The 24324-nt window shown below is 33.5% G+C and overlaps 1 protein-coding gene across 5 annotated transcripts in view; it reads left to right on the forward strand.

Annotated features, from left to right (window-relative positions):
- Positions 1 to 24324, forward strand: part of LOC129947241 (innexin shaking-B) — a 385068-nt gene that overhangs the window by 207993 nt on the left and 152751 nt on the right. Inside the window, exon 1 of one of the 5 annotated variants that reach the window (XM_056057740.1) lies at positions 14760 to 14778. The exons of the other annotated variants lie outside the window; for them this stretch is intronic. Within the exon in view, the coding sequence (XP_055913715.1) occupies positions 14768 to 14778 (11 nt within the window). The 5' untranslated portion in view covers positions 14760 to 14767. Of the gene's footprint in view, positions 1 to 14759; positions 14779 to 24324 lie in introns of those variants that run through there. 5 annotated transcript variants of the gene reach the window in all.

Raw genomic sequence — 24324 nt, forward strand, 5'->3', positions numbered from 1 at the left:
TATTATCGAAGCATCGTTTGTCTACTTATTTTATTTGGTTTTTGCTTTTTCACTCCGTGCCCCTTATAACCTCAGAAGTGGGATAAAGTACAGTCACGTAAATTATTTTAACAATTTCAATTAATGTGCCAAAAGTTATGAATTTATGAAAGTTTATGTTACGAATTTTATTTAAAACAAAAGTAATTAAGAAAACACTTATTTGGCGATTTAAAGTTTATTTAATTAAGTGCTGTAAGAATGACTTCACGAGCTTTACGATTTATTGAAATCGCCAATGTGCAACAACTAAAGGATAAGCTGGCTGAAATTGGGCTTTCAACAAATGGACTTAAGTCAGCGCTAAAAATTCGACTGCAACAAGCAATTACACAATTTGAAGAATCCCAACTTGAAGAGCTTTTCCCGGCAGTTGAAATTATTGATGACGAAAACTCAGAGGAATCTTCGCAGCTTGAGGAGGAAAATCGATTGGTGTTGCAGCAACTCGACAGTTTAAGGCTAATTGTTGCAAGAAAAGAGGAAATTCGACAGCTTCAGATAAAATTAGCTGAACTTAGTCAACATGGTGAGACGAATAATTCAATTTTTTCATTTAGAGATTTTGAGGATTCTCTACCAACTTTCTCCGGCGATGACAATTTCCCGGTGCTGAAGTGGATCAAAAGCATTGAGGAATCAAAACTTATATATAAATTTGATGACGCAAAATGTTTTATATATGCTCAACGTCTACTAAAGGGAACTGCGAAACTCTTTTTAAGATCTGCATCATGTCGCTCTTGGAATGAATTGAAGACAGCTCTAATCAGTGAATTCCAACAAGACACCTCAGCATCTGATGTACATAACACCTTACGAAGTAGAAGAAAGCGAAGAGACGAGAACATCCAACAATATGTGCTCATCATGCAAGAGATTGCAAGCTCAGCTGATATCGAGGAGCAAGATATCATTAACTATATCATAAAAGGTATACCAGACACGATGTCTAACAAACAAATTTTACTTACAGCGAATAGTATTGCGGATCTCAAGAGAATTTTGAGAAAGTACGACAAAATGAAGACGCCCGAGTTCCAACCAACGTCATCAAGCTACAAAACAGTGACGATTGATACCAAAACCTCAGCTCCCAACACAGTCTCCAGAGGCAGAGTGAGATGTTTCAACTGCAATGACTATGGCCATGTGCTCACCAGCTGTCCGAAGCCACGCAGAGAGAAGGGTTCATGTTTTCGATGTGGCCAAATGGGTCATATGATAAAAAATTGTCCTCAATCAGCAGTGTGTGTCTTGGATGATTTAGACATCGCCGAACAACAACATCGATCTACTTTTTTAGACGATTTCCATGGAACTTTTAAATACAATTTTATCAGCGATGAGTCAGAACCTATCACCACCAAATTGGAAGCCAAAACATTGATTGACACTGGAAGTCCAATCAATTTCATACAACAACAATATTTACCGCCTTACCTGATGACGTCGATCGACTCTTCAATGCATGACTACGTGGGAATCAACAATAGTAAAATGATTATTTTTGGTAAGGTTTATTGCAACATTGAGATAAATAACTTTAATTTTACGAATATATGTTTATATGTTGTTAAAAAAGACACTATGAAAAATATAATTATTTTAGGCAGAGAATTTTTACAAAAAAGCAATTTAAAATTTTCATTAGATGATACAAAATTAAGTTCTTTGCAAAATGATAATTCCGAAGTATGTGATTTTAATGAAGAGATTTTAAATATCGATACATTTGATTGTCGTGACGATAAAATAACTTTAAAAATTAATGACAATTTAAGCCTAGAAGAGAAAAACAGAATTAGAGATTTAGCTTTTGGAAATGTTTCTTATACTAGAGTTTTTAATGAACTTAATGAAAATGAAATCAAAATGCGTATAATTTTAACTGATACGAACAGTGTTTTTAATTGTGCTCCGAGGAGATTACCATATGCTCATAAAGTAGAGCTTCAGAAAATTTTAGATGAGCTGTTAGAGAAAAAAATTATTCGAGAAAGTAACTCGCCGTATGCTTCGCCCATAGTTTTGGCTAAAAAGAGATCGGGTGAGCTGCGCTTATGTATAGATTTTCGGCAGTTAAATAAAGTTACACAGAAAAATAATTTTCCGATTCCTTTAATCGAAGATATGTTAGATGGGCTAAGGGGAAAACATTACTTTTCGTTGCTCGATTTGAAAAGTGGTTTTCAACATGTACAAATGGAAGAGGACTCTATAAAATACACTTCTTTTGTGACCCCTTTAGGTCAATTTGAGTACCTCGTTGTTCCATGTGGACTGAAGAACGGACCTGCTGTTTTTCAGCAGTTTATAGAGCAAAAATTTAAAAACCTTATACGTTCTGGTAAACTTCGGGTGTATTTTGATGACTTATTAATCGCGACGGAAACCAAAGACGAACATTTTCAGATTTTGCATGAAGTTTTTTCAATAGCCCACCAATTTAAACTAGAATTTCGCTTTGATAAATGCATGTTTATGCATAATTCAATAACATATTTAGGCTATGAGGTTTCGATGAGTGGTATAAAACCAAACGCTGACGGTAAACGCGCTGTGATGGAATATCCAATACCTTCAAATATTAAAGCATTGCATTCTTTTTTAGGTCTTTGTTCTTATTTTAGAAAGTTTGTTAAAGATTTTTCAATCATCGCTAAGCCTTTGTACGACGTTTTGAAAAAAGATGCAAAGTTTGTTTTTGGAAAAGAAGAACTGCATGCTTTTGAAACTTTAAAAGACAAACTTATTGACTCGCCAGTTTTAAGCATTTATAATCCAAATGCTGAAACTGAACTTCACTGTGATGCGAGTAACCTTGGTTTTGGTGCAGTACTACTGCAGCGTCAGGAAGACAAAATGTTTCACCCCATTTTCTTTTTTTCAAAACGAGCTACTGTACAGGAATCAAAATACCATTCTTATGAGCTTGAAACCTTGGCAATAATTTATGCCCTTAGACGTTTTAATATATATCTTACAGGGATAAAATTTAAGATAGTAACAGATTGTAAGTCACTTACCTTGACATTGAACAAAAAAGTTTTAAATCCGAGAATTTCGCGCTGGGCCTTAGAGCTGCAAGAGTACGACTATTCAATAGAGCATAGAGATGGTAGGAAGATGACTCATGTTGACGCTCTTAGTAGAGTTCATAATGTTTTGATGGTGGTTGAAGCAGACTCATTTGAGAATGCATTGGCCGCAGCGCAGCAACGAGATAAGACCATTCAGAGATTAGTGAAAATGTTAGAAGAAAGGGAAAGTTCCATTTACGAACTAGTCAATGGTCTTGTTTATCGAAAGATAAACCAAAAAATCTTTTTCTATGTTCCATTGCAAATGGAAAGAAACGTTATACAGACTCATCACGAAGCACTTTGTCATGTAGGAGTTGAAAAGTGCTACGATTTCTTAAAAAAAACTTATTGGTTTCCTTTGATGAAGGCAAAAATTAAAAACTATATTGGCTCTTGCCTCAAATGTATGCACTTTTCCCCACCAACAGGTAAGAAGGAAGGTGTCTTGCACAGTATTCCAAAAGGCGACAAGCCATTTGACACCATTCATATAGACCATTATGGTCCGTTACCGTGCTCCGTGCGCAACGTAAGAAAACATGTGTTAGTAGTTGTAGATGCGTTTTCTAAATTTACAAAATTGTATCCTGTTAGAACAACTAACACTAAAGAGGTAATAAAATCTTTAGAGACTTATTTTTCAAGCTATAGCAAACCTTTAAGAATTATATCAGACCGTGGTAGTTGTTTCACGTCAGACCAGTTTTTAGATTTTTGTAAAAACAATTGCATCCAGCACATCAAAATTGCAACAGGTTCACCTCAATCAAACGGCCAGGTAGAGCGCATAAATAGGAGTCTTACGCCGATGCTAGCCAAAGAAAGTGAATTGGAGCCAGGTGATTGGACTAAACACTTAAGCAAAGTTGAATTCGCTCTTAACAATTATGAAAACAAAAGCACCGGTTTTGCCCCAAGCACTTTGCTTTTTGGGATCCGGCAGAGGGGTGATATTCAAGACAATATAAATGAATATCTTCAAAACCATGTATTCATAGAAGATACTAGGGATTTAAAAACAATAAGACAGGAAGCTCATGAAAAGACTGTTCGTAGCCAGGAAGCTAACAAAGTTTATTTTGATAAGCATCACAAAAAGCCTTATCCATACAAAATAGGTGACTATGTTCTAATTAAGAACGTAATTAACACACCCGGTGTGAATAAAAAACTTATGGCCAAATTCAAAGGTCCATTCGAAATAATAAAAACACTTCCAAATGACAGATATCTAATAAGAGATCTAGAAAATTTGCAAATTTCACGAAAACCATATGAAGGGGTAGCATCTCCTGAAAACATGAAGCCATACTTATCTCAGTGACGAACTCAAAGGTGTCGATGTTTATTTAGTTTTGTATTTATAAATCGATAAATCCATATTATTTTGTATTGTATAACTTTTTAGTGACAGAGATGATTTGTTTTCATTAAATGTTGAGTATTTTATATACTTTTCGTAAAAACATTATGTATTTCAATGTGAAAAAATATATAAAAACTATTATATTCATGTAAAAAGTCGATTCGTATAAATTTATTTGTGTATTTTAATATGTATCTATTGATTTAATACCTAATAACATACAAAATTGTTAAATGATTATACGTATGCATAACATTATGTTGTAAAAATCGAGGTCGATTCGTTTTTTAAGAAGGGTGGAGTTGTAAGAAATATTAATTGAAACACCCTATTTTCTTATATAATATTCTTAATAATAGTTAACGTATTTTATTTACATTTAAGAACTTCATTATGATGTTTAAATCCATCAATCGTTCGATATTACAGCTTTTCTATTACCATGATATTATGTATGCGTTTTCGTAGCTGTACCAAAACTTCTAATATAAGTATACCAATTGTAAACTATTTTTAAGCTAGTCAGTTGCAATAAAACCTTTATTATCGAAGCATCGTTTGTCTACTTATTTTATTTGGTTTTTGCTTTTTCACTCCGTGCCCCTTATAATTTATAGACTTCTATTAAGAAAAATCAAAGGTAGAAAAGGTTAGTTTTAATTTGTATCTTTGATCATAAAAGAATTCTACTATTAATATATTTATCCATATGTCAACCTGAAAACTCAGGAAAAATTTCTCATGTCTAAGGATGTTTGGTTCTTGTCGTCAGCAAGGAACATTTCACTGTTTTCTACACATTAAGGAAAAAAATTATTTTGACGATTTTTTATGTTCTCAAAAATTGTGTTAGATTTTCATTTGACTTTTGTACAAATATTCTTTTGTTAAATTGGGAACATGAGATCTTTTAGAAAATATTGCTCGGAGAAATCAATCAAGTTCTTCAATTATTTAACTTACTTGTTTCGAGCTTTATTGGTGTCAAATCGGTAAAATTTTGTGTCAAAATTTGTTGTTTTAACAATATTTCAACTACAAGCACAGGAACTGCTTTTAAACATTTTTAAACTTTTTTTTTTCCTGACTTAAAATATTCACACACTTAAAAGTGTTTGACTTATTAATGCAGATGCTCACCTTGGGTTGTCTAAGTGGTGCACACATAAAATTTTTAATTTTATATGATTAATAATTGCCCGTAAGTCACGCTTAATTTCAAGTTATATGTTGGCTTATGTTGGTTTTTAAGGCCGGTATGTTATTCGGCAAGTGATCCAATCAGAATTAAACTCTATTGTACATAGCACAGATGCCGTCTTTTTTAAACCAAAATTCGAAGTATCTTTATCAATTCAGACGACGCTAGTTTTTTTCGACCAAAACCATAACGCCCAAATCCTTAAAGTTTTAAAGCAACATTTGGTCATAAAGTAACGTCCAAAAAAATTTTGTGTAAATGAACATCCAAAATATTAGTCGTCATTTACTTACTTACTTACTTCAGGTGGCGCTACAGTCCTGTGTGAACTAGGGCCTCACCCAACAAACTTCTCCATCTAGCTCGGTCCCTAGCTAGATGTCTCCAGTTTCGCGCTATAAGTTGGGTGAGGTCACCTTCCACTTGTGCGCGCCACCTGATCCGCGGTCTTCCTCTACTGCGCTGTCCTGTGGGTGCGGATTCGAAGACTTTTTGGTTTCCATGCGCTCTACGTGACCCAGCCATCTTAGTCGTAGGACTATTACCCTTCTGGCTAAGTCTACGTCGCTGTACAGCCCGTACTGGTCGTCGTTCTTCTTCTCCTCCACTCCCCTTCGATGCATACGGGACCGAAGATCACACGAATAACTTTTCTCTCGAAGCGACCCAAGAGCTTTCATCCGCTTTTGTCATGGTCCATGCTTCTGCACCGTATAACAGGACGGGGATGATAAGGGTCTTATATAGCAAAACTTTGGTCCCTCGATAGAGGACTTTACCACTCAATTGCTTTCTTAGTCCAAAGAGACAGCGGTTGTAGCAAAAGTTATTTTGCGTTTGATCTCAGCGCTGGTGCTGTTTTCTGCGTTTACAACGCCAGCTGAGCCTAGGTAGACGAAGTCCTTGACTACCTCAAAGTTACGTCTGCCGAATGTGACGTTTTAACCAAGCCGTCGGTGTTGTATGTCGTTTCTTGACGATAGCATGTACTTTGTTTTGCCCTCATTAACCGTTAAACCCATTTTTGCCGTCTCTGCCTCAATACTCACAAAAGCCCCATTGACATCACGCTGAGTTCTTCCGATTATGTCAACTTCATCATCATATGCCAGTAATTGGATAGACTTTTGAAAGATAGTGCGTCTAGTGTTAACGTGTGAGCTCTGCACTATTCTTTCAAACACGATGTTAAAAAAATCACAGGACAGCGCATCACCTTGTCTTAAACCTTTTTTGACATCGAAAGGTTCGGTTAAGTTGTTTCCAACCTTTATGGAGCAGCGTGAATTTTCCATGGTCATCCTGCACAAACGGACGAGTTTGTCAGAGATGCCAAAACTAGACATGGCTCTATACAGGTCGTCCCTGTAGATGCTGTCATATGCGGCCTTGAAATCGATGAAAAGATGGTGGGTGTCGATTTGGTGTTCTTGGTTTTTTTCTACGATCTGTCGTAATGTGAATATTTGATTAACTGTGGACTTTCCTGGTGTAAAACCACACTAATAAGGACCTATCAGGTTGTTGACGATGGGCTTTAGACGTTCACATATTACGGCAGAGAAGATTTTATAGGCGATGTTAAGTAGACTGATTCCTCTATAGTTGGTGCAGTTTAGAGGGTGTCCTTTTTTCAGGACCAATACTGAGGTTCCATTCATCGGGCATGCTTTCTTCCGACCATATCTTACAGATAAGTTGGTGCATGCTCCTAACCAACTTATCTCCAGCTGCTTTAAAGAGCTCGGTATTCAAGCCAGCGGCTTTATAAGACTTCAACTTAGATATGGCAATCTATACTTCGTCTAAGTCGGGAGGACGGGATTGTTGGCTTTCGTCGTCTATATTGAATGGATCATCCTACCTGACAGCGGAATTTAATTCGTCGTCGCCGTTATACAGTCTGCAGAAGTGGTCCTTCCATATCCTCAGCATTGACTGCGGTTCCACTATGATGTTTCCACTTTCGTCTTTGCAGCCTTCGGTTCTAGGTTTATGTACCTGTGAATTTCGTTTCACCTCATTCCTGCTTTTATAGCTCTCAACATCTTCGACCGCACGCTTCTCATGCCCTTTTCTTTTCCTTCTGAGAAGTCGGCGTTCCTCTCGCCTCTTCTGCTCATAGAGCTCCGAAGCAGCTCTTTTCCTTTTATGCAACGCTGGCCGCTGTGCGTGCCTGCTGTTGGGCTGCATTTGCCTGCCGACATTCCTCATCAAACCAGGGGTTCCTTGTTGGTGGCTGTTTGAAGCCCAGCACATCAGAGGCGGCTTCTCTGATTGCATCTTGGCAATGTTGCCACTGGTTTTCGATACATTGTGTTGCCGGCAGAGAACTTCGAAAGAGGTTACTTTTAACTCGGTCGGAAAAGGATTTGGCGATCTCTGGCGATTGTAGCCTTTCGACGTTGTACCTTCTCCCAGCACCTCCCTGTTTTGCCTTGGGTCTGGAAATCCGAAGTGCTACCTTGGCTACAACGAGGTAGTGGTCCGAGTCGATGTTAGCTGTTAGCGTGTCTGGCGTCGATCGCAATATGGTCAATCTGGTTGACGGTAGATTGATCTGGAATCTGGTTAGTCATCATTTAGCCAAAAAAAAAATTAAATTTTCAATTTGGGTTTCATGACATAGGGGTTGGTCTTTGTCATATTTTATGGGCATTAGCACGATTATGGTTTCTATTGTTTTTTATGTCTTATCACTCTTCAATATTTAAGCCAAATCTTAAAATGACATAAAGCCCAAAAAGAGAAACTTCGTAAGAAATGTCACTATGAAAACAAAGCCCAAATAAAATGTCTTATCACCCAAACTTAATTTCAATGTCGTAATGCTCAAATTTAAAAATTTCATAACACCCAAAATGTTTCTGTTTCTTATAAAAACTAAAATATGTATTCGGAGAATTGTGCCTCCCCTGAAGCTCCCTAAAACCTCCCTAATTGGGCTCATTATAGGATTTGGGATAATTGGAAAGTTGAGCGCATGCATTTAAAGAAGCATTGGTTTAAAGAAACTTTGCATACACACAACGTCGCACCTACCTTAAATCGCATATTGAGCTCAAGCAGTGGAGTTTCAGGTGGCAGCATGTCCCCATAAATATATCAATGTTTATACGCCATAATGCTGGGTACTAACACTCTGAGCAAGCAAACCATGTCGCATTAATTCACTTTAAAAATTATTTAACCCAATTTCGCTTTTTGAAAGTTAAATAAAAGCCAAATTTATTTCTTACGCTTTTTTGGAGTTCCCAGTTTTGGGCTATCTGACAATATTTTCGTTTAATGTTTGCGTTTGGGTGATAAAACTCAAAAGTGTCAAAGATAAACAAACAAACTTTGTCAGAATGCCCAAATGTTGAAACACGTGGCGTCGTGTGTGCGATTTGTGAATAAGAATTTCGTGTGTTATGATATTTTAAAATTGATTTGAGACTTACGATATTGATTTCGGGCTTTGTGGCGTTTTCTTATGAATAAGATTCTGCACCACATAACATTTTTAATATCTTGGCGTTATGTTGTTGACCAATAAGACCAAATGCTTCTTTTTATTTGGAATTTCATAAAAGCCAAAAAGTTGTTTTTCGGTAATATTACCCAAATTCTACAACAACAAAATGTTAATAAAATTGTTTTGGGCGCTATGAAATATGTTATTTGGGCGAAAAGTCCTAACGCCAAGCAAGACTGCAAAAAATTGGTTTGACTAAATGTCGTTTTCAAAGACCGATACACAAATAAACCCGAGAGAGTGACTTTTTTGGAAAGCATTTAAGATTTCATGTAGATTGGAATATTCCCAAGTTCTACAATTTTGTATTTTCGGTATACATACATTCATTTAGAAAGGAGCAACATAGCTGAAGATGATATTTGAGATAAATCAATCAAACATTCGTTGTCTATGCCTGATTGCAATTTTTTGAATCAATCACTTTAACACGAGTCCAAATTCAAAACAAGTCGTAGTCTTCAAAATTCCAAGTTCTTGAGTTTTTAAATTATATAAGCTAAATGGACTACTGCAAATATATCACACTCAAGCAAATAACTCCCAAGTATTTGAATGCTGTATCCATTCATAATGATTCCTCAAAAAACACCAATAAGATAAAAAAAAGTTTTCTTCTTCAATAAATATTATCGAGATAAATGAAGTTCGTTGCTAGAACATTTGTTTATCATCAAATGAGCGAATAGCGTTTTCCATTTTCTTTAAAATAAATATTTTTTTTATAAGCAATAAGAAAATTCTTAGTTTTTAATTTCATTTTCACAAAGTTATTACTTTGTTTTCTGTAAATTTATGTTCAGCCCTATACTCCATTAAGCATATTAATCCTGTCTTTTATTAACAATGAATCCATTTTAATTTTTCTTATTAAAAAGAAAATCCCTAACACTACCCACCCGAGTACATAAAACATTTATTTAAATGCAAATGTTATTACCATTAAACTATAACAATCTTCTTGTATATGCCAAACATTTATTCTCTTTCTACCTTACTTAGGTACATTATAAAAACAAAAACAGAAAGTAAAATAAAATATAAAAAAAACTTTATAATTAGATTCATTTTTTCTTTTCTTGTATTTTAATACACATTCAACTTTATAGAAACTACTTCACAACCGCAGTCATTCGGTTGTCTGGCCAAAAGCGTTAGCAAAGGATGTTTACCCATTTTCTCAATGGTCTTTCAACCTAATTTACTACTTTTCTCGCACTAACTTCAACATTTTTGAATGACCATTCATTTCACTTTAGCTGTGCTTTGGAGTACCTCTCGAAAAGTAATAACCCCTCTCGCCATTGTCGTCACCGCCACCGTCACTGTAACCGTCACCACTGACTGTTGGCCGTGTAACGCCATTGACTTGAGAACCACCTTCCTGTTTTTCATCTCATCTAAGTTGCAGCTTAGAAAATAAAAAAAGTAAACTTATATACCTCTAGCTCTACTACCCCTCTAACCAACTCTCTTCCTTGTTCCGCCCTTATATTCAAAGCTCTCAAAGGATCTAAAAACCGCGCGCGTTAGAGATTTATAAGGTAGGCAAGGTAAGGTGGGTGGTTTGGGTTGGTTGGTAGATGGGTGGTTGGATGTATAAATGTATCTACTCACGGGGCCAGAATAATTTGTGTAAACATTTCCGTTTACACTGTTGCAGTGAATTACTTTTTCAATTGCAGAACAACTTTTCCAGCATTTGGATGTGAAACTGCATCAAGCGAATCACTAAACGTAATTTGAAATCACGGTAAAAGTGTCACTGATGGAAAGTCTTAGGATATGAGGTGACAAATATTTGAATTCGAGTTGAATAAGAGTCAACGAGAGAATGAGAGAAGGGTGGGGGCCTGCTGTTTATTGAATGCTTTTCCACATCGTCAGTCGCTCGCTTGGTCGTTTTAAGTATTGATTTCCTTTGACAAGAATTTGGATACCCTTTTCAGTAATTCACAAAAAATAAAATGAAAATATTTAAACTTTCTTCCGGTAACTGAATTCGTAAGAAGATGATGCTTTGCGTATTTGATTGACGGAATTCAGAGAAAAGATGAATGCAATTTGAATAAAAATCAGTTTTTAGAGTGGTTCGCTTGTTAGTTTTAGTAAAATCGTTTTGAAGATTGAATAAAATGTTGCCCAAGCATGATTTGTCTGGTCTGGTCAGAATCTGAAGGAGCATCCGCATCCATTATGCAATTGAAAATAATTTCTGTATTTTTTGTATCTGGTCTGGTTTTGTATCTTCTTACAGAAACTGGAATAGGACCTTAACTTCTGAGAATTATCTTTTTAGAAAATGTTCTCGAATTAAATGCAATTCAACAAATCATCAAAACTCTATGTACTATAATTTTGTTCTAAGCAACAAACATTTTAAAGAACGACACTATCGTTTAGGTCTCGGTCCAATTAATAAATATATAAAATCCCTTGTTATTTATGAAACTTTGAAAAGTTTTCAATCGATATTTTAAGTTGGTTCTGTTATTCTTCGAGATATTCGCAACGTTAAGTTAGTTTGGCATTTTTAGTAAGAATATTATTGTTTAAATTTTATTAAAAGTTAGCGTCAATATTTTTTAAAGATAAAAACCAACATGTTTTTTAATATGATAAATTAAATTTGAAGTTAGCATTGTTTGTTTTTGGTAGAACCCGTGGCGTGATGTTATGTAACAGGTCTTGGGTTCAATCCCTATCTGTGCCATATAAAGTTTTTTTAAGATTACTGAATATTGGAAGAGTAATTCTTGCCATGAAAAGTGTTTGCTCAAATTAGCAGTTCACAATCAGCTTCCAACTATCGCCCCCCCCCCCATTAAATTTTAATTTTGATGAATTTGAAGAAGTCTGAAACGCCAAGATCCAAACTCAGAATAAAGTATGCATCTATGGAATAAATCACATTCCTTGCACATAAATTAGGTTCTCAAATTTGTAATTCAAGAAATTAATGAAGATTATTTCAATTGATGATTGAACTTAAAAAATGTCAATACGTTTTCGAATGTTAATAATTGCAGTTACAAAAGTTATTATAAATCCACTTATTGGAAAACCCTTCATTTTTGATAAACATTTGTTTAAGATTCTACTTTGAAACAAAATCTTTAATTTTTCCCACAAATTTCCTTAAGTTAATCTTGGCTAAGTATTTAAATTATACAATATTAGCACTAAATCTTTATTTTTGTGACGATTCTCTTAGAAATACTTGAGTGTATTTAGAAGGCTTACCTTTTTTAACTATGCTTATATCCCAAAGCATTAAAGGCCTTTAATTTCTTTTTAGATTTCTATGTATGCAACAGTTTAAAACGGTATCGTTAATAATTTCTTATGAAAGCTTAGAACTTTTTCCTAATCAAGAATGTTGTGCAACCAGTTTCTCATGGTTTTAATGTATTGGGTTCAGTAAAATTTATTTTCGATCAACCCAAAAACAAAAAGGAAATTTACAATTTTCAATATTTACTTTTATTTTTAACTCCTTAAATTCGACTCCAAAATGTGATTTAGTTTTGAATTCAACGAAAAAGGTTAAATTTAAAATTTCAAAAAGCTAATGCTGATTTGGAATACTTCTCATCTTTAGGTATGTTAAGGTCGAAAAGGAGAATAGTGAATATTGCACCTTACTTACCCTCATTCCTGTATCTTCAAAATCCTCTTACGATGTTCCAATAAGTTTCTTAGAGCAAGTGGGGCTTATGTCTCATTCATAGTTAAAAGCAGTGATTCGTAAAAGAAAAATTGAATAGAAATTATTATTGGTTTGTATTTAAAATAGTTTCCAAGGTTTTAAATATCTTCTTGAGCCTTCTTAGGCTCACTGTGCCCTAACTACATTATGAAACACTTTAACTATAAAAAACATAGTAACAGTGCTTTTATGTTTAGAATCGAAACTATCATTCAACTGGTAGTATGCAATTGTTTATTTGCGGTTTCAATGCAGAACACTCCACTCTCTCAATTGCCTTGCATTAAAAGAACTTAGTTCAAGACTTTCATATGACTTCAGTAAAGCCCTTGTTTATTATGACACATCCATAAGGCTATACCGATATCCAACATAGCGCACCCACCTTAGTCCTATACCCCTTCACATAAACACAACTTGGAATATACAAATGTAACTTTCCATATTGCATTCTAGTATTTGAATGGCGGATTAATCCTTTCATATACAGATATCGAGAAGACACTCGGTCGCTTGCTGCTCAACCTGTTTGTTGCATTGGGCTTTTGTAATACCCTTGTTTTGCACCATATACAACCGCACTGTGCGAAGGGCGCTTTTCAGCCGTAAGTTGGTTCAAGTGGTATTTTGCGATGCGGATGATGGTGGTATAAAGGTGGCACAATTCAATGCAATCGATGACATTTAAGATATTGGTTTTATAAGGTGCTTTATTGAATAGAAACACCAATTGTTCGAAGAAAAAAAATGGTAAAGGAATGGGAAGGAGGTGCATTTGAATGAACTACATAAATGCACAACAATAGAATGGGAGTTAGGTATTATGGAATAGAATAGCTAGAAAAGGAAGGTGTGTGCATTTGGCAGGCCAAAACAATTGAATTGCATGTGTGCTAAGGAAAGGTAGGTTACATTGGTAAAAGGTACATATACATATAGAAGAGATGTATATTGTATGTGTACCTATAATTCAGGGTTGTTTTTGGAATAAGCAAAAAAGACAGCTTTTAGTAGCTGACTCCGAGGACAAAAGGTACAAAATGTGCGTCAAATACATAATACACACAAAAACACAGCTGGAGATAACCTTGGGGGTGCTATATTGTGTCACATGGTATTACACGAGATCTTCTAGAATATACCTTTTTACCATAAAAAAAGTAAATTATGTTCTTGCAAAGTAAGTCAGTATATCGACCACCATCTTAATTCAATCCGTTAAATCCAGGAAGAACACGTCAGCTAAAGAAGGAATTAGTTGTGGGCAAAGGATGATTACACAAGCTACAATATACAACAATTTAAAGGTAAATTTAGAACTTAAAAGTTCTAGAAGCTATAGTTTGTTTTTCCTTGTTTAGTTTTTTGTATTTTTTTTTTGAAAGGAGGGTAGTTCCGTATGTTTTTGGGTGATATAAGTTTGTATAACATTTTACGGGTAACTTTTACCCCTAATGCGGTTACACTAATTAGTGTCTTACACACATTTCAAATTTTGTCTGAAGAAGTTTTTTAAGTAAGTAGGTATACCTACCTTACCTTTTTTAGTATGTTTAGTTACAGTGTTGAGTAAATCAAGTTTGGATTTATTTGATATTCGATTTATATCGCTAAAGTGTTTTGTGAAAAATTAGTATTATTTTTAATAGAAGAGTTTTTTAAAATGGCAAAGACATTCAATTCATTTCAACGATTTAAAAAGAAAATTTTCGAAATATTTTCAAAATATTTCTTCGAAGTGTGTCGTGGCGGGGGATTATTGTTAAGACAAAATACAAAATCGGACTAAAATATGCAAAGAAAACTTTCAAAAAATTGATTGATGAATAAATATTGATGATATGAAATAATGGTGAAACCGTAAGTGATTTTAAAAAAATGTAAATTTACTAGAAATTCATATTTTTTGATGATTTGATTTAAAAATTATATTTTTTCTTTAAATATTAATTTATTGGAATGTTAAAGATAACTTTATGATGTATTAACTTAACTGGTTCCTGGTTTTGAATCCAAAACTTTTGAAATGCAAATAGTATTATGTATTTTAAATGACTTAAGAAAACAAAGAAGTTGAATGTGTTATAAATGATATGGAAATAAAAAGCGATAATATTAAAATAAGTTATGCAGATGTTTTTACAAACAAGAATTAACATAGTAATTACAAACCAATTTTTCTGGAAAAACGAATGGTTAGATATTTGATGATAAAATAATATGCATGGAAAACACGTTGGTACTGCATTTCAAGATGTTAGTAAATTTATGGTTTAAAAAAGCCTTGAGAGAGAAATGAAGTATTAAAATGGTTTAGTCTGTATTCAAAATATATTATAAGACATAATTTTCTCCTTTATAAGGAAGAACTTGAATCCAAAACAAATTACGATTAGTAGCTGAAGTTAAGTAAAAATGCAATTCAAACTAAGTTATTAAAGAATTATCGGCTTTTTTAATAGGGACTTAGGGACAAATTTAAATGTTAGTTGAACTCACCCTATTACTAGTCATCAAATTTGCATTGTCAATTTATTTCGTAAACTCAACATTTTTATCGTAGTAAAATCGATGAACGAGCAAAGTATGCAAATATTAAACTTTTTCTACAGAAATTCGGAGTCAGTGACCCACAAACAATTATTTTGTTTCTGTGGCTTACATTATTGCGGCGTTATTGGGTCATATTTTTCTATCTATTTAATTGGGAGTAAGTTTGATGAGCAATTTATCTTTAAAAACGGATCAGTAGTTAGAATTATTTAACGCCTCTAGACTTGTTTCTTTAAAGCTACGTTAAATAAATGGTTTATGCCAACAAGTTATCGACTTTGAAAGAGGTCAGAACCAACACTGAATGGGAAATAGCTGCCTTTTGCGTAAAAATATGCGGTTGAATAATCGAAAATCGAGTTCAAGACCAACCATTGCAAACATGTCAGCGGTGTCGATATAAACGAAATTAAATTCCACCGATAGATGTTTTGAATGCACTTTAAGAAAACATTAAAGGTTTTGAAATATCTCAAATAGTTTCACTTAATTTAAACAAAATTGTCAGTTCTTCTTACTTAAAAACTCCAAAACGCTAGAGAATTGAAATAAATTTTTGATATAATATATTGTAACGTGATATCAAAGAAGTATATTTTTTGAAAAAAATACATTAAACGGTTTTTTATAAACCAAAAAAAACTGAAAAAAAATGTTCACCTCCAAAATTTTACGACTAAAATATGATTTCATCTCCAAAACAATTGTGTGCAACGAAGAATAATGTTTTTGACATCTGATAAAATTTTGAAAAAATGGAATTGAGAGTTTTTTCATAAAAATCAAAAAAAAACATAACTCAACGTTGGTAAAAATTGAATATCGATCGAATCGAATATTGTTTTCAACATTCTGAAAAATGTTGAGAAAAATCGAATTGACAGTTTTTTACAAAAAAATAAAAACCTAAAAAAAAAATGAATAAAAATTGATTTTGATTATATTTTCAAAACTTTGAGATATTGGCTTCAATTTACTTTTATCTTTCAAAAATATTGTTGTCAACATTCAGTAGAATTTTGAAAAAAATCGAATGGACAGTTTTTTTTACAAAAAATTAAAAACCGAAAAAAAATTAAAAAATGTTGGTAAAAAATGATTTTTGACTCAAATATCTTTTCAAAAACTTGAGATAATAGCTTCTATTCCAATTCAAACGTTCTATAAATGTCAAAATATGATATTTTTAAGTCAAAAACTGTCAAATGCAGCCAAAATAAAAAAAATGAGATTTCAGAAATGTTTGAGAAGAGGGGGAACGAATTTCAATTTTTAAGATACCTAGATGAGCCTTGCTCGTAAATCTATTGGTATTTGTTTTTTTTACCATTACTTTTAGATTATCATTCACCTAAATGCAGAAAATGTGCTTCTTGTTAAATCGACTGAGGTGAAAATGTGCCTCATCACTAAAGATGATATTCTTCACAAGTTGATCATCCATTGTTGCCATTTCTTGCCACTATTTTGACCATTGCAAATGCTTGAAAGATTCAGGAGGCTTTAGTTCTAGAGCCAATTGCAAATTTGAAGCATGTAAATCCAAGTCTTTATGCATTATTTTTATCAACGACGAGCGTGAGGGGAGAAATTGTTGGGCACGACAAGGAGTTGTGGTGGACAGCGCTTTAACCAACCTCTACATGGAAGTTAAGAAATATCAAAAACTGAATTTGAAAGTTTTGATTAATTAAAAGTATTTGGAAAAATATTTCAAAGTTTTTTTGAGTAGAATTTAAATTTTGTATTGTGTTTTTTATCCACTATAGCCCCTGGGCAACTGGAAAAACTTTTTCTTTTATTTTCACCCAAAACAAAATAACCAAATCCTTGCCAATACAAACTACTTTGCTCATAACTTTGACAAAGTACTCTCAAGTATTCTTAGAACATTATTTTGGTCTTCAACTATTGTTATTTCTTAGCATTTAAGATTCGTATATAAATTTTCTCAATAAGTATTGATTTCATCTATCTACCCTTAAGTTGATGCTGTTAAATCAAGGATGTTGTATCTTATAATTGGTTATATCTCTTGTATTGAAATGTTATCCCTTTTATATTTAGCTTCTTATCTGGTGAACAAGAGAACGTGAAGACAAATAAAAATAAAGGCTTAAATTATGGATATTTACAAAACTCTTCTAGTTAATTTCCTGAGAAAACTTATCAGAGAGATATTATGTTCATTATCTATCGTTTTTTTTCTGGAAAATATTAACGTAAGGCTTTGACGTTCTATTGTTGTGTTTATTTCAGAAAAATACATGGAAGAGTCTAGAAGGAAATACTTATTTACCTAAGTGTATAAAATTCTGTTGTGGGTAGTTTAAACCAAAGCTGAAAAGCATATTTTCGAAATTTTATATTTAAAGGAAATACTTGTTGTTGCTATAAAGACCTCAAAGTATAGAAAATTGTTTTTTATGTGAAACAAAAACGGAAAGTGAAAAATAAAAATTTGGCACTTCATTCAAACTCTTAGAAACTTTAACATATAAAACTTGATCTGAATCAGATTACCAGTTTTCCAGAATATTGAACTTGAAACATCATAACTGGAAACACAAACAATTAATAAAATTTTAACTGAGCTCATTTGATTTGTATTATTTCTTGGGTAATTTGAGTAAATATTTCAATGAAATTTTCTTTAGGTGATTTTTTTCAAAAAAAAGTACGTAATATTGTTTTTTCCATTTACAGACAATTTAATTATATTTTTCTAAATTTAAACTCACCAATGTTGAGATAAAAACTTACATATTCAAAAAATAGACGACTTTTACATTCAAACAAGTAAAACAGATAAATTTAGTTGAAAATAATGTTGAACTACTTTCGAACTTTAAAATCCCATTATTTTAGCTGACTTAGTACTTATCTACATATTCGCTTCAATTTAACATAATTATAATTTTTTTTGTTGTAAGAAAGTTTAGGCTCCCATTTTTCCTTATATAGCATACATATAGCTTAATAGACCACCATCATATACCGCGCCCTATATAAACTTCAACTCCATTCGTTTGTTTAACTCTCGGTTTAAAAATGGGTCACCTCCAGATTGAATTCAATGTCTCACATCCCGAGTGTATAAGCTTGGATAGGTAGGTTGAATGGTAGAATAGGTAAAGCTATATGTAGCTTGTGCCTTGCCTAACATTGTATAGATACTTTGAAATTCCCAACTGTCATGTCGGCTCTGTTTTAACTTCTCTTTCTCTTTGAGAATAATGTCTAACTTTATTCATCCTGCATAGGTACAAAATTAATTCGTCGCTCTAAAGAGGCTTTGCAGTTATGCAATGCAATAGATATATATACTTCTGGTTCTGTGGTGGTAATGGTGGTGGTGTTGTTATAGTGGAGGCGGGGGCAGATGGAATTCTTTAAAGAACGTTATCTAATTTATGTTGTGTTCGTCTATCTACATACAAATGTATATGCATACCTATGCAGATACACACAGAGTAGGTTTCTATATTATGTGCAGTTTTCAGTGTGCTTGGAATCCTCCTCCTCATTGTCCTGTTTATATAAAGTTGTCCTCGTAGTTATAGTCGTAGTCATCGTTGTCGTCGTCGTCGTAGTCTACTTCTTCTGTTTAAACATATTCGATATGGCCTATTTCTCAGGCTGATCGGAAATAGGAATGATGATGATGTGTGGGTAGGTGCATTTATACTCGTCTATACTTAATAGATTGTATATAGATGGTTTCGCGATGGTGGAGATAAACTACTAAAGTTCGCAAACTTTATTGTTGGCCCACTTATAACTGTTCCTCGGGGGTGGTAATTTATTTGTTTTCAAATTGAACAGCCTTGAAAGTTCATTTCATAGATTTTTCATCAGCCCTCGCAAAAACCCTATCTCGCACCCCCACCCATGCACCCCCAACTGTACTTCTTTATTTTTACTCTGCCTATGCCTCTGCCTATAATAAGAAGAACCTGATGCAATTGCAGAACGGCTAAAGAGTGCATGTGGATGTGGCTCATTTCCTTCTTTGCGGCAATTTATACGGAATTGTGTCTGTCTTTGGGGTTCGTGTTACTGTTTGTATTAGTTCTTCGCTCGTTTTGTCGTGTGTTAAAGGTAATAACGGTCTTCACGTATAATGAGGCTAAATTAAAACTATTAATTTTCCCCTTCTTTTCATTCTTGATGGGTATACTTGCCTTGCCTTGCTTTGCCATGGTTTGACTTGGCTTGGCTCGACTTGGCTGCGAGGAAACTTATTATTGTCATAATTTCACATCTCGAGAGGAAAACTGCAAACGAGATTGAAGAGGAAAGGTTTAAAGAGGGAAAAAGCTATTTGACGTGTGCATAGTTGGATGTACATATACATATACATACCTTACCTACCTCTGCATACATTTAAAATGAGCTCAGGATGGGGGAATTTATTAAATTGGGGATTTGTAAAAATAACATTATGTGTGACATTAGTTCCGCCAAGACTGGTTTTTTAATTAAAAATTTCAAAATATAAAGTTTTTGATAATTTTAACTTGAGAAAACTATGTCATTCAATATTTAAGAATGTCAAGATGAATTTAGCTTTGAGTTTTGTTTTTTATTTTGAGGGCAAAAAAGTTAAATAATTAAATGACACACAAACTACCATTAATATTTTCTGTTGCCATGGGAACAAAATTAATATAATTAAGTAATTTATCTTAATCTTAAAAAGCACAAATATGAAGCAAATCAAATAAAATAATAAGGTTGAAGAAAGTATATGTTGGTTCGGAAAAGAATTTTTAAGAATTTTGACTAACATTTTGCTATCAAATAAATTTTTCAAAAATTTAAACCTGAGGTCAAAAACGTAGTTCCTGTTTAAATGAAGACAATCTGACAGTAAATTTAAACTTTGTTTTGGCCTTTAAAAAAAAGTTGACGTCTGATACGGACAATTTTATTAACTTTCAGTTAAGTTTTGTATTTTTCACTTGACCCAATTTAAAACTTATTTTTCAATATTATCAATAACATCAGGCTTAAAATTTTGGATTAACTTTTTGAATACTTTGTTTATTTCATATCAAAATATTTTCTGAATTTGTTTTTAAATATTTTTTGTTTATACAATTTTTTCATAAAAATAGTTAAGGAACTACTTCAACTTAAATTTGAAGAATTTGTATTTTTTACCATCCTCAATTAAAAAATTGAAGGTACTCACAACCTACAATTTTCGTTTACCTTTTGATGAATGAAATTGCAATTCATTTCATATACATATAAAACATGAAAAATATTGCTTGTATGCACAAATTTTAAAGCAGTAGGTACCGAGAAATATATAAATCTTAAAGGTTATCCAATGGTCATGAAAAGGGCACCAGGATCAGCCATTGCCAACTTAGGCATGCAATAAATGTTGACGCAGGTTTAAAAACAAAGTTTAAATGTCAATTCAAAGAAATGCATATTGTGTTCCAACCTTTTCTTATAATTTCTAGCACAAAACCTTCTGCGAGGTTAAATTAATGAAGGACTATACAGATGGAATTAAGTAAACATAATTTGTGTTCATGTATTTGGGGGCATTTTTACCCCTCCTTGGGATGCGCACATGTGTATAGAAAAGGACGATAGCCAGATTTTTGTAGCCACACTGCACAACGACAACGTCCTTCTTTACTCTTAATTCTTCTTTTGGAATATAGTAGTGCTTTGTTATGTATCTTTACAACATATATATTAATATTATAAAATAATAATGTATGTTTAACTTTGAAAGAGTAGTCCCGTTTTTCTACACTAAATTGTATGTTATGTTGATATTATATAAGAGGATTTATGTAGCTCTTAGAGCAACTTCCCGTTTTTGGTGATGAATCTTAATATTATTTCGTATGCAATGCAATAGGTTAAAAAAAAGACAAATTCAGAAAATCAAAACAAATCGTCCTTTTTAGTCACACTCTCTGGAGCATTTTGTTGCAGTTATGTACAGCCATAAACATTTAAAATATCTTAAGTTATTTGGAATACAGTCAATATTTTTTAAAACCGAATGAATTAAAGAATGACAAAATTTGGAGTCACCCAAACAAAACATTTAACAGTCTTATTTAAAAACGCTGTATAGAGCCTACATAAAGTTATGTTATCTCTATAATGCCTCTAAACGCAAAAATGCTATTTATAAAACTTATACAAGGTTGCATAGTCCCATAATAAGCTAAACGCGTTTTGAGGTTGAATAAAGCCTACATAAGGAAATTATTGTTATTATTATTTCGTAAATGTCATTTTGATTTCTCTCCTCTCTTTTTGAAATTAAAATAAAAACAATAATGCCTCTCGAGTTTAGCTCGTGAGCCGAAGAAACGAAGAATCTAAAAAAAATATAGATTTTCGAAAGAGAATATCATACAAATAATTGGAATTATTTTGTTATATTTTAGTTGCTATGACAACTAGCAGATTTTATAGTACTTTTGGCACTTTTTTTGATATAAGCATTGTATAACTAAAATTTATAGCAGATTTTTTTATAAATAGGAATTTTTGCAACGTTACATAGAGCCTACATAAATCCTTATTCACTGTATAACTATTCATCTGTTTAGCGAATTCTATTAAATAAGACTGTTAATTTAAAACCCATAGAAAACTTTGAATGTTTTCCCAAAACATTGGGTTTTGAAATAAGAATTTTCATTTTGATAATTAAAATAGGGTTTTCTTTGTTAAAATCAATTTTTTTTTTATAATAAGCGCACACCCAAAGGAATATATTACCCTTATTATGTAGACACAGTGTGAGCACTAGGAAAGGGAGAGAGGGGTTGAAAGGAGATGTCGGTGCACATTGGTTTTGAATTCCTGAATATTGCAATAGCTGGGAAAGACAGAGTGTGGCAAGGCATTCCACATTCGCATTCCACATTCGCAACGAATCTCTGTACTTGACAGTACGACGGAAGATGGGCTCGAGGGTATATTGATGAGCATTCCTAGAAGCGCTAGTATTACGGTTGAACTGTTTAAGTGGAGGAATGCAGCTGGCTATTTCTCTAGAGCATAAACCATTAAAATAACGGTAAAAAAAGCGTGAGACAAGAAACATTTCGACGATGTTCAAGTGACGTAAATGATCTTATGATGGTAATATCACCAATCAATCTAAAAGCTCTACGTTCAATACTATCCAAGTGGCTTAAGTAAGTTGCAGGAGCACCAGCCCAGATATGGAAGTTATACTCAAGCTTTGGACGTATATAAGACTTGTAAATAACAGCCAGATCAGAGGGGCAGAAAAACTTTTTGCATCGCCTTAGAAAACCCAAACATTTTACGGCATTTTTGGCGACATCGCGTACGTGATCGTTCCACAAAAGGTGGTTGGTGATACACATACCAAGAATATCGAGATGTTCAGTTTCCTCGATGCAAGTGCCATTTATGGATAATGGCAGTGGGGGTATATTTCGCTTTAACGATACAAGACAGCATTGCGTTTTCGAAGCATTAAATTCCACGCGGTTTCTTATTCCCCATTGTATAATGCTGTTTAGGTCAGAATTTAATGAGTTTATCATATTTTGTCGTTGCAGTTCCACATCCGAAGAAGAGGGATGTGAATCTGAACACAAATATGAAAAGCTAAGAGTACTATCGTCAGCGAAACAATGTATTGGATTAGATGTTGCAGACAGGAGATCATTAATAAAAATAAGAAAGAGTGTTGGAGATAGAACAGAGTACTGGGGCGCACTAGCATTTATTTTGTGGTTTTCAGACTTGAATCCATCCAATACAACTTGTATTTAACTATTCGAAAGGCAATTACTAATCCAATGAAGGAGGGATTCATGAACACCGAAACCACGCATTTTCGATAAGAGAGCCTGATGCCAAACCCTATCAAATGCTTTTGAAATATCTAGTGCACTAATCTTACTTTCTACAAAACGATGTAAAGATTTGCTCCACTGTTCGGTGAGATGAACCATGAAATCACCAGTGGACCTATTGGTGCAAAAGCCATACTGTCGATCATTAAGAAGCTTTCGTTCTCCAAGATATTTCTTGAGCTGATAATAAATCAGCGTTTCCATGACCTTGGAAAGAAAAGGACAAATGCGGTTTTCCATCCGCTCGGAACGAGACCTGAGGAGTAGGACAGATGAAAAAGCTTACGCAGTGCTTTTGCCAGCGATGAAGAACACCTCTTCAGAACAATAACTTGGATACCATCCAGACCACCAGATCTATGTATGTTAAGATCTTTTAGGACTCTTGCTACAGTTTGAGTGCGAAAAAAGATTTGCGCCATAGAATCATTAACTCGATCAAGTACAGGTGGAGTCATAACACTCACTGGACGTTGAATTGGCGGCGAACTGCCTAGCAAAGAAATTTGCTTTCTCTAAAGAGCTAACAAATGGAGTGTCATTTACAACGAGCGTAGGAACCGAGGAAGAGTAAGAATTCCTTATATTTTTTACAAATGACCAAAATTTTTTACTGCCTTTGGTACATTGCAGTATTTTTTGCCGTAATTTTTGGCCATGTAAAAATTTTGTCCGTTGCAGGCCTTCCTGGCTTGCTTGAACTTATTCCGGTTTTCCTCAGTTGGGTTGGCTTTAAACCAACGGAAACTTACCTTCTTGGTTCTAATGACCTCTTTACAGCTCTCTTTACTTTTAACATTGTCATTAACAGATGAAATTAAATTATAAAATTTATTGAAGACTGAAATCAATTGATTTAAAGGGGTATTCATACCATAGTTAGTTCTGCTAAAGATAGGACATAAAGGTATCTGTTTTCTTATGCTAGTTTGACTATAGCTAAAATTTAGACGATTCATAGCTGTTGCGGATA

The sequence above is a fragment of the Eupeodes corollae genome, chromosome 2 (assembly GCF_945859685.1).
Source record: "Eupeodes corollae chromosome 2, idEupCoro1.1, whole genome shotgun sequence".
Taxonomy (NCBI): Eukaryota; Metazoa; Arthropoda; class Insecta; order Diptera; family Syrphidae; genus Eupeodes; species Eupeodes corollae.